Genomic DNA, 15,715 nt, shown 5'->3' with positions numbered 1-15,715 from the left:
AAACGTCAGAGTTTCAGAAGGCCTCAATCTATTCCACATAACTATATACATTAAATTGCATGAAAGCTGCCTAAGCAAGTGTAATTAAATAAGGAAAAAGCACTTCAGGGATGAAAATAGTGTGTTAGTTTTGCCCTGCTAAACTGCCTACGGACAGCATTGTGTGCAGGCTCAGGTCCCCTCTAGGCATCAACATGTGCCTGCAGGTCTGGACCATTGCCCTGTAAATATTGGGCAGTCATAGAACAAAATGGAAATCCGCAGAAAGCCAATAATATTCTGTAACGCTTCAGCTTACAGTGGATTATGATTTGGGTCCTTAAGCTGATTTGGAGCACAAGTAATTACAGAAGTTAATTTAATTTGCAGAGCATAGAATCATAGAATCACCAAGGTTGGAAAAGATGTCTAGGATCACCCAGTCCAACCATCCGCTCATTATCAGTATTTCCCCCTAAACTACATCCCTCAGTACAACTTCTAAACATTTCTTGAACATCTCCTGGGGAAAGAAAACATAGATTAATCAATAGGGACCAAAACAGGCTGTGTTCTGGTTGTCACAGCCATTCATGCTGTACTGTGACAAAAACCAGACCCAAACAAAGTGCTGTAGCAGCTGTGGGCTACCAATAGTTCAAGTGGCAGCTCAGGCACTCATGGTGGCAGCCGTTGCCATTTGTGGGGACGGTCACTGTGTTGCTGCCATTACTCACATCTAGGTTTTTGTCATTTGTTCATGAAACTCAGGAACAATATTTTATGCCCTTCACGTGAAGCACTTACTTCAAAAGTACAAAAGCAAGATGGGATGGACAGTACTTATCTGTAAGACTGTGAATAGGTATAAGCAAAAATGTAAGCCGGAAGAGGGATTGGCTGTACATTTTTTCAGTTTTGATGTACCCAACTTCAGTCTTGCCACATTAAATTATGTATGAACAAAAAAGAAAGGTTTTTACTGCTCCCCTTTTCCTTTAAACCTAACCAGCTTCATGTGCAGAGTGGATTTAAGTGACTTTTGCCATGACTGTTGCTGTGAGTTGCAGAATACCTGAGCAGTTAGAATTTACTTCTCCCACAGAACATGCAGTGTGGCTTTTAGATGGAGGAAGGGAAAAAGATGAAACTTCCTTATGATGTGGTGTCACATTTGAATGCACCATACCTGGAGGGCAGACAGCGAGTACCACAGCAGTGGGTTATTGCTGATCTATGGGGCAGTGTTGTCAGGTGAGTGGTTTGCACCTTTGCATGAAGAATTCAAGCATGTTTTTAGACTTCATTCCAAAAACTGGCCAGACCTCAGATGGCTCCCAGCATGTGATCAAGGAAACAGCAATTAACACACGGCCTTTGCTGGCTGTCCAAATACTGGTAGGGTTACTACCATTTCCTCCTCCCACAGCTCTGAGCACAACTTCTGTGCCCTCGTTCATTCAAGATCTTAATTCCTCCCAGAAATAGAGGCTTGGGCTTGCTGCTTTCATCCAGTAAAACTGGGTCAGTGTAGCACAGTTCCTGCCTTTTTGAAATAACCTCAGAGACAGCTAGGCGGTGAAAAGTGAAAGAAAGAAATATTTAGAAAATAGACAGGAGGCAAGGAGGAGAAACAGGTCAGAATAGAGGCTCTTTGTTTTTAATTAAACTACTTAATAAATATTGATTAGTCCGATTAATCATTAAACTGTAGTTCTAGCTAAGTCTCTTTGATTTCACTCCCTGTACCCACCCAGCAAGCTGCAGCTTTATCATCAGGTCTTGCAGGCTTACTCTGCTGTTATGGGATTTTTCATATAACTTGGGAGCTGCTTGACTCCTACAGAGTACTTCAAGTTCCCTTCAATGATTTAATTACGTTGAAAAACAGATACTGAAGCGGCCAATGCATTTCCCTGACTCTCCAGCCTCAGGATAATGATTCTTTCCTAGAAGTTGCCCTCATTTTCTGTCTTCTTCTGTAGCTGTCATGTTGCATAGCAAAAGACCAGAGGCCTCTCAGGTTTATCAGTCTGTGCTCAAGTATTTATCCAGTTGAACAGACAACAACCTCTGACGCTGGGGACCTTCTGCTGAAAAATCTACCTTGCTGAGGACTCTCCACACAGCTAGGAAATGGATCGGCTTGAAGAGCCAGCACATTAGTAAAATCCTAGTCTTAAATCACATCAGAGACAGGTTTCTTCAGCCTAGTTAGTTCACTGTTGCATAAAGATGTAACAGTTATTTTTAAATTAAAATTATCCAAAATGTGATTGGGCTGAGACACAAACGGTAGAATAAAGACTTGAGTGCCTTACTGTTGGGAAAAAAACACTCAAAATGAAGACACTGTGGCTCACAGATGAGCTTCTGCACTCATTTGCCTGAGATGATCATATTCATCGGGCAAATCAGGTTGTGAATGAATTAATACTTCCTTAGTTTTTCAGAAATAATAACAGTAAGAACAGCAAGGAAAGCCTCTCCAGATAGCAGCTGGTCTATTGTGAGGAGACACGTCTCATTGGAAGGTGTTTGCAAAAGCCATTTTCTGGACAGTCCACACCATGGCATTGCTATTGTAGCTATTACAGGGCATGGCTACAATACTTGGAAATACCACCCAACAAGAAGGATCCTCCTTTTCAAGAGAAGATGAGATAAACCAATGCTAATGTTGTACAGGAAGTTGTACTGATAGATGCCATGTTATTACACTTAAAATAATCTCTTTGCAACTTGTACAACCTGAGGGAAAAAGATAACAGTGTGTGGAAATGCCAGCTTCAGCTCCATGGGGATGACGAGGGCAGGGTAGGCAGGGACTTGCTGGCACAATGAAGGATCAAATGCAACATTCCATCAACTACAGTGAAAAAAAATAAGCCAAAAAGGCCCAGAAAATCTGTGTGGTGGAGGTCATTCGTGCACAGAGAAGGCCCTTCCTAGCTTTTTTGGAAAGTCACTGCCACCTGGCATTCCTCTGCTTGGTTCCAGCAGCTCCTAGCAAACACTCAGCTGACCACGCAACTCTATGGCAGCACAGGTGTGGTATGCATGAATCCTTTTTCAGGAGCAGAGACCTTCCAAAGGCTTTCTGCTGTAGCCTTGCACTGACAGTAAAATACAGCTCATGTTGTGCTACAACAAATCATAAAAGAAATGTCAAAGCCAAATGCTTGGGTCAGTGTGAAATGTTACATAATTAAATTATTATATTTTATTCAATTTCTGAAGCTCTATTTCCTAAGTACTGAAAATGAATGGATAACCTTCGCAGAGATTTTAGGGAGAAAAAAAAAAAGAAAAGATTCAAATAAAATTGAGAAAAAATAATTAAAATTCAGTGCAGTGAACAGATTCTAAACATTCTATGGGCAAAGGCTGCAGGGCTCAGGCCAGCCTTGGCTAATGACAGGACAGCAAGCTGCAGGTCTAGCTCTGAGCTGGAAAATGCTGTGCTAACAATAGCATGTACGACAGAAACAGCAAGCAGTGCAACAGATGGCGATATGCTATTGATATGCTGTCTGCAGGCAGGGATATCCCAACCGCTTGGAGATGCTGCGTGGGTGAGTGACAGGAGAGAACTAGGAAGGGCTTGCGTTGCCAGGGAGAGCGTTCGCAGAGAGATCTGTGCCATTTGACAGCAGGTGTGCAGCCACAGACATGGTCCCAGCAGGGTCTGTCCATCCCAGGAGCATTTGCAGATTTAGGAATCACTGTCACTTCAGTTTTTTTCTTTGGGGATTACACAAAGCCAAGACAGCACTGCGATTTCCTTGATTCAGTTCAGGGATTAAGAAAGCTATCCCTTGGCATGAAGCCTGACATTACAACCAGTTTGCAAAGCACAGTGGCATGCCCTCTCCATTCCAAGCTGCCTGGTTAGGAGGCTCACAGAGATCGAAAGGAACAGCTCTGGAGAAAATTCTTGCTGTCGCTTTAAGCAACACCTTGCAAAAGGCCAATATACTGCAGATCTTTATCTGTTACTTCACTGCGTTTGCAGACTGCCAAAGGGTCCCTGTATATAAAAACACAGGTTACTGGGAGCAGAGAAGTAGATTCTGCAGAGCTCACAGTGCATGGGGAAATTCTCAACTGCTTTTATCCATGGCAAGAATGACTATTCTCAAATTATTTTGCATTAAATGAAGATGTGGATAGGAATTTACATATAGTTGACCAAGGCAAGCTGTAAGTGATGCCTACCAGCATTTCTATCTGCTCTCTGCAAATCCAGCTGTGGGTCCTTCCAGTGACCCAAATCCCAGCAGTGCACTGCAGTGGCATCTGTTTATAGGAGTAACTGTTTGTATGCTAAGTGGACAGCATTGCAGGATCCTTTTAACAGGGAGCATCCCAGATGAATTCACAGCGTTTTGGAACACTTCCTTTCACATGCAATATCCCTATTTGATGAATTCTGAAATGCAGCCTGTGCTACAGTTCAAACTGACATGTCTTCTGATATTTGGGCCTCCTGTCACTGTTCCCTCTGACCTTAGTGGCCGAAATTGCATTCCTGGCTGTGCAGGATGGAAAGGCATGAGCTACAGACACCTCATTTCTTGCAGGGCTCAGGGATGGCTGGCAATCCAGCCTCATTCTCTCTAGAGGATTTCAAGCACAAGCATTGTATTAGGCAGTGTTTACACTGTGAAGTGAAAGAAGAAGGAAAAACATAGGTTTTAAAACATATAATTACCCAGCAAGCACCCAGGAGTACATAACTGTCCCACTAGGAATATAAGAAGGTCTTAATAAAACCATGGGCCCTACTGCAGGGCTAAGATTTGCTTCTGGTCTACTACTGATCAGTTTGCAGGCTCCCCACTGTTGCACAAGCAGTACCAGAGTTGATTTCAGTATCACTTTGGCCATGCCAGATGTCTTTATTTCAAATAAAATAAATAGTAATAGACACATAATGGGATAGAGAGAAACCTCTGGGATTTATATAATTCCTTTGTTTGCTTGTCCTCTAGTATCCAACCCACAATGTTCTCAATTTGCCTGTCTGAGATACGCAATATTCTTATTTATTTTCTGTGGGAACACAGGGCTCCAGAGTTTTACTCCTTTAGAAAAAAAGAAAATCAGAAATCTATTGCTTTGCAATGAAACACTATTCACCTTCTTCAGTGACCTGCACAATGTGACCTAGATCATAACCAGTATGTGATTTCAGTCGGAAGACCCTTCAACGTATATTTCAGTACACACAGCCTTGAGCCCTCGTCAGCCTCCAGCACAGAGTTGCAGAGGCAGCCTGCACCACTCGAGCTGTGATATGAACATGTTCTTTCAGCAGTTTTTCTTGCTGAGCTATTTTTAGCTTGAATGCATTCCCCAAACCCTTTCCTTGTCCAGCTGCATGGCAAAGGAGAGGCAGCAGTGAGTGGCAGTGTGGCTCACAGTGACATTGCTACGAAAAGAGATGCTCTAACTACAGCCTCGCAGTGTGTCTTCAGCTGAATAAAAATAGGGTAATTTCATCACCCTAACGACTAGATGTTGTAATTGTGTTACAAACAGGACAGAACCACTATCTAGCAGCTCCTTTAGACCAACGAGAAAAGCAGGTGGAAGGGAGAGAAAGAGATTCCTGCTCTGAAATATTACATTCACAACAGAACTAAGCCATGTTATTTATAAAATAACAGCCCAGCTTAAAATTGAAACTCTTACATCAGCCCTGGAACACAGCACAACATCCTCCCAGAGTCCTCAAGTGAAGATTGAAGGAGGTACTAGAGCAAAAGCTTCCAGAAGGTGAGGGAAGGATGCTCAGCATCTTCACCTGACATTGCAGCAGGCCTTTGAGCCATAAGACTGGCTCTGCACTCCACTTGTGTTTGGCCTTTCTTCTCACACCTCCAAAAGAAAACAAGTATGCAACCAAAGGTCAAATACTGCAGGACTTTCACAGGCAGTGAAAGCAGTGATTACTGTAGAGGCTTCTCCATCAGAATCCTCTCACACAATTAGGCACTGGCTCTGTGCTCATCACTAAGCTGCACTGTGCAATAGTAAGGCTGTCACAAGGATGCAGGTCCTTTGGGGCATTACCAGGATCTCAGTACAGGAGTCATGCCAGGAAAGTGTGTAGTTTTCATTCCCACTGAAATCCAAACTATTCAGCACAGTGTGTTTATTATAGAAAATATAATGATGGACAACTGTAATTGGCTGAGAGATGAGGGCCAACATAATTAACTGAACTTTTGCTGATTTGCAGCCGTGAAAATCTGAACAGAACTGAAAGCCAAATAAATAAGATGCATAATTAAGGCAAAATATATGGCCATTACATTTATCCAGCATCTCCTTTTGGGTAACTAAAAGCATTTTCTTTTTTTTTTTTTTTTTTTTTTAATGTAAAAAACAGCTTGGGGGAAAAATAGACACAAATATCAGGCAATTTTAAAGCAGTAAAGCTTTGGCATGCAACCTGCTGAATTGACCATACCAAGTCCCCATTTTCATATTGCTCTTCAGCCTCCTACTATCAGAGAATAACAACTACTGTTGCTGGCACAACACAGCTACCACTTTGTATGTGCTCCAAAACTGCCTTGAGGTTGAAACAAGCTTGTGTTTCACTGCCTGCCTTCTAATTTTGTGCAGAACAAAGTCTGTAAAAGGCAAAGTCCCTCCTACCAAGGATTTACTACTACCCATAATTGTACTCTGCAGGCAGCACTGCACTGCCACCGCTCAGCGCGTGGGTGATTCAAAGCCCTGGCACACATCTTCCTCACAGCCGCTTATGGGAAGGATGAAAATAAATTTCTCGTTGAATTGAACACGATGTTCTGATAATAGAGATGCCAATTTAAGAGACAGAGCCTCTCCCCTGATGGGAAGCAGGCACAGGTAGCTTCACGAGCAGACGGCACAGGACAACTCCCATTTCTCCTCCCTGAGCCCATTTCCCGGTTGGGCTGGAGCTCTGCTGTGAGAGGGATCCTCACCCACCACCCCTTGCAAAACCTCATGACTCTTTCTGCAGAACTACCTGCCACAAGAGACAATCAATGTGATTGCTGCTGGCTACAGCTCACTTACTGGTGGCTGGATTGATTGTGTGCTTGTTAGTGCAGAGCCCACGGGCAGATGCACGTGTGAGCCCCCCTCCCCCCTGCTCTGTAGGAGATTATCAGATGCATGTGGCCCTAAATAAGGACAAGCAGAAAAGGGATTCCAAAGAGCGTGTTTTGGCTTCAGCTATGAAGATGAAAGAAATTCAGTTTTATGACAATTAAATCATGAAGATTTACACTACGCAGAAATACACTTGTGAAACAATGAAGCACATTTGGAGGACAGATAAGAAACCCCAACAACACAAGCTTCTTGAACATTCTGCTAAATGTCTACAGGGTCTGCAGACAGCTGAGACTCCACAAACTGGCAAGAGGAGCTGGGAAGGGTGGACTGGCTCCAAGCACAGCCCCATGCACAGATGGGTGGGCTGTACCTGTTGCCCGTTTGTCTTTCCTCAGCTGTTCTGCACCCAAATCTGCAAATGCACCAGTGATACACCTCACTGTGGCTTTGCTGAGCTGCAGTTCTCATAAAGGACAAAAGATATTGCTAAGGTTAACTACGAGGACAGAGAACTTGGCACTCTCCTGCTTGTAAGAGATACTGATGCATTGCCCATCTGATAGCAGACCCTAAGATCCAAGTGATACGCACATCCTCACACTGCTGAGGATTCAGTCACCTGTAACACTCCAATATCACCAACCTTGTGTAATGCTGGCGCTAAAAGACATCAGTTTCTCTGAACATGAAGGAGAATCTGACTGTGCAAAGTAAATATTGATCGTCATTCACAGACACGTGTGAGAGTCATTGGGCTCAGGACATGTGACCTTACTCTGGAGGGGATGAGCAATTAGTGGTTTTCCCTTGGAAGCCAAGTCCAGCATCTGTACCCATGCACGTGTCCGACATGTTACACAGAGGCACCTCAAATCAGCTCCTGCAAAGGAGGGCTGCAGCAGACCTGCCAAGTGAGACTTTCCCACTCCTCAGGTCAGCAGGCCGGGCTCGTTGTCTCCCAGCCAGCCTGTTTGCCACAGCTATGCACCGCACATGTGCGTCAAGGGAAACAGCCAGACACGAGTACATTTATTGCCTCTTTCAGAGCCAGCACTGAGCATCCATGAACCTCACAGCATTCCCATGTGCATGCTGCATGGAGGAAACAAATATCCTGAAACCACATGCAGATTCTCAGCACCCGAGATGCTCTGACAGCAGGAGCACACGTGGGCTCACCTGCAGGCAGCACTCAGAGCCAGGCACAGCTGACAGAGCTGCTCCCATCACCCGGGTGATGCACTGCACAAGATATGGGAGTACGCATATGCATAATACATTAATCCATTTGTCTTTTCAAGCAGTTAACTGAGGAAAACATTCTGAAAAAGAACTGAGAACACCTCCCAGAACTCGTCCCAAACTTGAAGGCTTAAATTTGTTTTGCACAGAGCAACAGTAACACGTAAGCTTTGTCACTCTTGTCAGCACAAAGGGCTGGTAACACAGCCCCCAAATTTATGGTAACTACTCTATCATTCATTGGGACAAAACATTCAGATTCTGAATCCTTTGATTCAACCTTTTGATCTCTACCCAGATTTGTAGCATTGCTGACATGTACACTGCAAACTTTGAACCACATACAGACACCATTCACAAGGAAGCAACATCAGCACCTCCAGCCCTGCGTGCTTTCTGTGAGGCAGCTGCAGCCACCTCAGCTGAGGCACTGCGGATTCAGCTCTGCTTCCTTCAGCCCTTGGCACGTTTTTGTGTAAATTGGGCTGGGGGGGAGGAAGAAGGAGAAGCGAATTCCTGAAGCTAATGCAAAACATAGCAGTATCCATAACAGACATTTACATTGTGTGCAGACTGGACAGAGACAGAATTTGCCTGCAAGTTACTTGAGAGCCCTCAAGCTGCAGAAATGGCTGCCTGTGTGGAGCTGCCCAGAGGGAACACTTGTGCCTCAGCAGACAATTCAGAAAAACCCCAAACCTGGACCTCAGTGTCTCCCAAGAATACAGCACTATCAACCAGAAACAAAAAACTTTTCAGTACCAGAAAATGCATATCTAAGCTTAATTCACTTGAAAAGAAAGCACTACTGTGAAGGCACAGAGGCGGTGTGCTCCATTAGAGCTCCCAGCAGCCTGCAGTTACCTCACAGAGGTGGGCCAAGCCACACCAGGCTCAAAGTTCCCCACATGAAAACATGATAGAAATAGAAAGCACAGGACTCACGCATCCTCATCTGTGCTTGTCTCACATCCACACCAAAGGTTCCCTTCAGACTTCTGCACTGCTCCTACTCCCAGAGCTGGGGGGCCAGGCTGGGGGAGGGCAGGAGCCCTGCAGCCGCCTATCCCCAGGTGCAGCTGCTTTGCTAAACTCCCAGGAAAGGAAATCAGCACTGTGCTCTGAAATGGCCTGCAGCTCTGTGCTCCAGCATTCTCTTTGTGCAAAGCTTGGGGAGATCATGTAGAGTCCACTGGGAGTTTGGTACTTAGCCTTTGTGGAGTCTCCTTTGTGTCCTGTGCCTGCTTCATCCTCTGGGATCACGCACTGGCTGCAGTGCAAAGACTTCCAATAACCATAATACTGCAGAGTTTCCCTTTTTTTAAACTGCAAGAGATTAGAGCATCTGGAGTCAGTCTCTCTCAGCACCTGCCTTACGGCCTGCTCTCAAACAAAGGGAAGAGGAGAGCAGGATGCCATTTCCCAGGGCCAGGCTGCCCACTTCCAACGTGGCAATGTGGCTGTGAGGGGGGCCCTGAGCTCACTGCAAAGGGGACACTGCAGAGTGGTGGAATTTTGTGTTTTAACAACTTTGGAGAAATAATTAACATTAAAACCAAAATGCAACACAGCACATGGAACACAGGAGAGCACAGTGAGCCGCACAGTGCCTGTTGTACTGCAGTGCAGCTCAGCAGAGACGTGTGGTCCCTCCAGCCCTGACCTGTCTGAGTTGTGCTCACAGCTGCTTCCCCTGAGCACAGTCAGCAGCCCCTGGTGCAGGATCCACGGCCCTTTGCCTTCACCATTTCCCTGCATTTTGTCTGGGAACCAGCTGGGGCTGGCTGCAGTGCAGCATTCATGGCAGGTAAAGCAGATGGAAGGGGTTTTACAGCAGCTGGAGGCACCTTCTGAACAGAAATATTGATGTAACAGGTAGATACAAGAAGCCATTGCATCTCAGCAGCAACAGATGTCAGCAGTGTTGCCTCTTTGTTATTACATCATGACTTCAGGTGTGTTTTCACCGTGTCCCCACTTTCCCTGATAGAAAAGTCCATTCCTGGTTTTATGGCTGTGATAAAAGCTTGAAAGTGCTGTTCGCATCTCTGAAAAATTCACACAAAAATGCAATATTGTATGGTGCACACGTATATTTCTGTCTGTGTGTATCTGCATCTTTTCCTTTCCTTGGGGTAAAGCTGAAGTTGTGCACAGAAATAACATTCTCTTTGGACACCCACCATGTTATCAAAGTCAAGAAGGAAACAGGCCTTTAAATAATGAACCAATATAAATACAATAACAATATATGTACGAATACACAGAGCTTTCACTTACATATCTGTTCTCATACTTCTTGTGCTTTGATCATTCTCCATTAGGTTTTTAATCCCTCAGTTTAAAGAAGGTCTCAGAATTCTGATGGAAGGTTCTTGGAGAATCTGTGGATCTTGCATGGAAGGGCTGTAATTAGGAATAGCTTGATAGGCAGGCATGTGACCAGCATGTAAGTAATTTCCCTGAGTTATAGCATAAAACGCACACTGATCTCCTTCAAACAAACCTAGCCAGAGCTGCATAATTTCTGAGACATTAAGGGAAATGAGGGAGGAGTGAAGAGGTAATAGATTAGAGATACACTTTTAAACCTTTCAGTGGAGCATTTCAGCGTAGTTTCTGTTTCAGTTTGGATTATTGCAGATTCCAGTGCTGGAATATCCAGCTCATTGCTCTGAAGAGAAATCCAGAGACCTAGAGAAAAATCTGAGTGAGGTGTGAAGAATGAGCATTAGGTTGCTGTGTCCGGAAATAGTTGTACTCACGATGTAAGATTTCTGCTGGTGTAAGCCTGGTATAGTTGTGATGCATTCCTGTTGCCAAAGATGAGAACAGAATTTGGCCTTTGCAGTGATTGCAGGGGAATTAGAAAAGGATAAGGAGTGGCATTCTTATTCTGTGCTGTTGGTCTTATAACATATGAACACAGAGCTGAATACAAAGGTGTATTTGGTCAGGAAACAAGGAGAAATTTGAATTAGATGCTTGCTCTTCATCAGTTCCCTCTTTTTTTTTTTTTTTTTTTTTTTTTCCATTTCCTTTATATTTGGTAAAATACAGATCTTGGTATAGCATTACTTTATCATCATTCCTTTATTTCCCGTGCACAGTTAAGGGATAATTACTGCAACCGTGGTTTGCAGTGTGGTCCCTGCTGTATTGCTTTGTCTGTAACTTCAGTCTCTGGCTTGGTAACACCTGCCACAGAGGAGACAATGAGAATCCCTGATGCTGCCAGAGCACAGATCAGGAAGCATCGTAAACTGCTTCTGATCTGTTTGCTGGATTATTGCTTGAACGCTGGCAAATGCGAGTGCAGTATGTATCTGTCTGCCTAGGGGAGGGGTTCCATTACCTGAGATTCTCTGCAGATATTGGCAGTGTCTCGTGGGGAAATCTCATTTACTATGCAGAACAAAATCGCTATGGCACTGATCATATGATTTGAAGACTCAATCCTGAAGCAGCACTACAGAAAGGGGAGGTGAAACTGCACAAGACACTCCGTTCAGACAGCATGAGGCAGTGAGCAGCACACGAATTTTATTCAGTAGGCAGGAGGAGAGCTGCTGGATTGGTCTGTTAGATGTGTAGTCAGGAAACCACAGGAAAGCTTTATTTCTGGCAAGTCTGCATTTGTCAGAATGCATCACTGGTGTTACTAGAAAAAAAGGAAGTCCGCTGCTACAGAGATTAAAAGGTAGAAGCAGCAACAGCTACAGAAGATGACTGTGAAACTCCTTTGAAAACCACCTTAACCCTCTCTCTCAAGAGTGAATTTAACCGTTGGAGGGCACTGATTCCATCTGACCGTCTGGAAAGTGTGGTGAAAAGGATGCATGTTATGAGGAAGCATTCCACCAACAGCAGTGCAAACTAGAGGAGAACTTCTACCTGCATTGCTGACATTTGACAAAAAATTATACAAGAAGGTTTTCTGGTACCAGAATCTTGGGTTTGGGATTTTCTTTTTCTTTTCTCCTTCAGTCCTGGAGAAGGATTTCGTGTTCTCCTCCTACCCATAAACACACACAAGGAAAACACAAACCAGAACTTGGAATCCTGCAGACTTTCCAAAGAACAGGCATGGTACAAAATGTCATTTTGGTGTTTTTCCGCAGGCGACTCAGCCAAAGACCTGCTGTTGAGGAGCTAGAAAGAAGAAATATACTTAAACGTGAGTACTTTCTTCTTAAAATATTTTATATATTTGCTGAAACCAGCAATTATATCTGTGAAACATATTCTTTTCACATATTAATTTACCGGGATTATTTTCTGTACCCAAAAGTTTTCATGTTTAACATGCTCTGTGTTTCAAATATTGAAGAAATGAGAATTCACACTTTGCTAAATGAGAATTTGCACATGCAATTTAGCACAGGAAAGAGAGACTTGCTTAAATTCCAGCTTTGAAATAATGTATATTGTGAACACACTGCTATGGGTGTCTGAGAGGGGAGTAGCATCCAGGCATCATGCAGTCAATGACACACAGACTGCCATTTTTGAAGCCATTGACTGTCTTGGCTAAAGGGGAGTGGACAAAGCATCCTTGCAGAGGTGTGAGGACATTTCCAAAGACAAGTCAGAGAACTACCATTCTGAGATATTAACAATTATAGAGGGAGAATTCCAGGCCTATTATAAATACTGCTACAGGAGAACGTTGCTCAATGTCTTTCAAATAAACACAGGGCAGAAACTCAAAACTCTTTTCCTAAAGATTGGTGTTGCAGCCAAGGGATCAAACAGGTGGTAGATGCTTTGGGAATCCTCTGATCTAGATGGAGAGAGAGCTCTGAAATTCTCTCTGTGAGGGGGTCTGAGATAGGAGAATGAGAGAAGCTACCTGCTAGAAGGAAAGGAATATTGCTTCTGTTATTTTTATGGTTTAGTTAGTGTTGAAAGTAAAAAGCAAACAAACAGCACAACACCCTGATAGCAGAATGATGGAATGATGCGATAATGGTTTGCTTCTCATTAAACATGAATAAAACATCTATATGACCACATGTAATATGACTGTGTGGTGTATGTCATAGAAACAATGTTGCCTTTGGTATTTAATTCATGTTTTATTTTCAATGTGATTGCAGTTCTTAAGAAAAAAAAGTTACCCACATTTTGTTACCTAAAATTCAATGTCTCGGAACTTTCCTAGTTTAAAGGAAAAACTTATGCAGTTGCTATTGAAGTTATTGTAGATTTTATTTCACTTTTGACATAAAGGGATTCCACGGTCACCTTATATTTTCAGTACTCTTCCAGAGCATACACTGTGCATGCTTAAATTGGATGCAAATGTACATAGCTAAATGAGAAACAGGGTGCATTCTTTGAAAATGTGAATGGATGAACTTGGCCTAAATTTACCTGTCAGCTACACAAGAGATAAGAAAAAAAACATTAATGCAAGATTCTGAAATGTGGAACCAGATTCTCAAGAGTCAAGAGTGCCTCAGATCCCCTTTAAGATCTGTTTTTAGGTGATTTTTCTTTTCTTTTATTTATTTCCTTAAGGCAGGGCTGATCTTTATCAAAAAAATCTTTCCTTTATGTTTAGTTTTTGAAGAATGCTGGTTACATCCTTAATCTGGGTTAAACTGACAAGCTTTGATAATAAAAGTTTGAATACATTCATATAATGAGCTTAGAGAGAGATAAAGCAGAAAGAAGATAAAGCAGAATTAAAGATATTTCCTGAATGCTGGCTAAACATACTGGTCTAGATTTGTATCTCATTTAAAGGAGCTCCTGACATGAAGCAAATCCATTGACTTCAGTTCAGTTGCTCAGGCTTTATACAGATTTTTCTGTGATCAGTCACTTCTATTCCAGTTACCTGTTCCATTATATAAAAAGTTAAGAACCTGTCAAGAACTGAAGTTATCACTAAGCTGTGACAGCAGTAATCTTAAAGGCTGGATAGATACAACAACTCTAGGCTCCGTTGTGAGTGAATGTGGAAATTTGCAAACTTTCCTGATAGTAGTGTGAATATAGAAATTCTTGTCATGGTTTTTAAACACCTGGACTGACGTGCAAAGATGTAGCAACATAAATACTCTTCAGTGAAATCACTACAGCATCCTGCAGTTTGTAAGGGTTTGTACAGTTGACTCATGAGTTTCCTAGCATCTCTTAGTAACACACTCTGCTAAGGAAAATGTAAAGCCAAGACTTTCTTACAGTTTTGCTGAACTTCTACATCCTTTGCTTTAATTATAGAAATATTGCTGGTTTACCATCACAACTAAAATCAAGACCCAGGTGTTTACACGTTCTTGGACTTAGCAGAGAGCTGACACTGATATTCAAGAACGCAGCATCTCTTAAATCCCCAGTTCATTCTTATCACCAGGAATTGTTTCAGTGTTATGCACAGCTAAGAATTGCCCAAATAACTCACAGAGCAGAAAAAGTGAATTACAGTACGACACGTGTCACTTCATAATTGGGAGCATCTCCCTACTGAGATTTATAAAGTCAGCCCTCCCTAATGAGTGTAGCTATGTGTGGGCAGAGTGATGCTGATAGGGAAAACCTCTCTGGTTTGTCTCTGTAATAATGCTTGAATTTTGTATTGCCTTTGCTAGCAGTTCCTATCTTATCTTGCTTTGTATTTTCCAGATGAATTATTTCTCGTGTTTTCACATTTGGCATTTTCTTGGAGCTGGGAATAAGCACTGAGCATGTCTGAATGTATCACAGGAAAGGGTCACTATATAATGTTTTGCATATTCAAATGTGAAAATGAATTTTCCAGTCAGAAATTTATATTTTTTATTTTGGAATTCTCTCAGTGCATCTCTGACTGTGATATGTTAAAAGGCACCATACCACAGAAAATTATTGTCTTTTAGTAGAAATATCTAGATATGAAAATATATAATACTCTAAAATGAGTGAATTAAAGTGTAGTTAAGCATATTAATAAATCCTTGCAAAAATTTCTGTATCTGAGAATACAATCTAGTTTTTAAGGCATTCTCCTCTCAGGCATTTCACTTAAAGCGGTTCTAGTCCCTGAGACAGCACTAATTTTGGTTGCTCTAGTCTCTTTTTATTGCCTTGCCACTGAATTTTAATGCGGCATGTTACAATATTTTATATTCATATGATTTACCTTTCTGCTACAGCCAGTTGTGGCTGTGCACTGCTACGTTACTCTGTGCTGATACTTATGCTGGCATTTCATTGTAATCAAATGAGCGTAAAAATACAGAATCCTTCATTACAAAAAATATCATTTTGGAAACTCATCTGCACTGCTGGTGTCTTTTTAAGGCAAGTTAAAGCACACACATTATTTTTAATACTGGGAGTGTAATAAACTAGAGAATCCCAGAGTGGTTAAACATTTTTCTCTAGG

At 42.6% G+C, this 15,715-nt stretch overlaps 1 protein-coding gene across 3 annotated transcripts in view; it reads left to right on the top strand.

Annotated features, from left to right (window-relative positions):
• The window catches only part of PHACTR3 (phosphatase and actin regulator 3), a 94,981-nt gene that overhangs the window by 72,887 nt on the left and 6,379 nt on the right, over positions 1-15,715 (top strand). For all 3 annotated transcript variants that reach the window (XM_052683444.1, XM_052683446.1, XM_052683445.1), the window contains exon 9: positions 12,462-12,517. In XM_052683444.1, coding sequence (XP_052539404.1) covers positions 12,462-12,517 — 56 coding nt within the window. The remainder of the gene's footprint in view (positions 1-12,461; positions 12,518-15,715) is intronic.

Source organism: Tympanuchus pallidicinctus, unplaced genomic scaffold, assembly GCF_026119805.1.
Source record: "Tympanuchus pallidicinctus isolate F22 unplaced genomic scaffold, pur_lepc_1.0 scaffold20, whole genome shotgun sequence".
NCBI lineage: Eukaryota > Metazoa > Chordata > Aves > Galliformes > Phasianidae > Tympanuchus > Tympanuchus pallidicinctus.
Note: the sequence above shows the minus strand (reverse complement) of the source record. Positions and strands in the feature narration are given on the sequence as shown.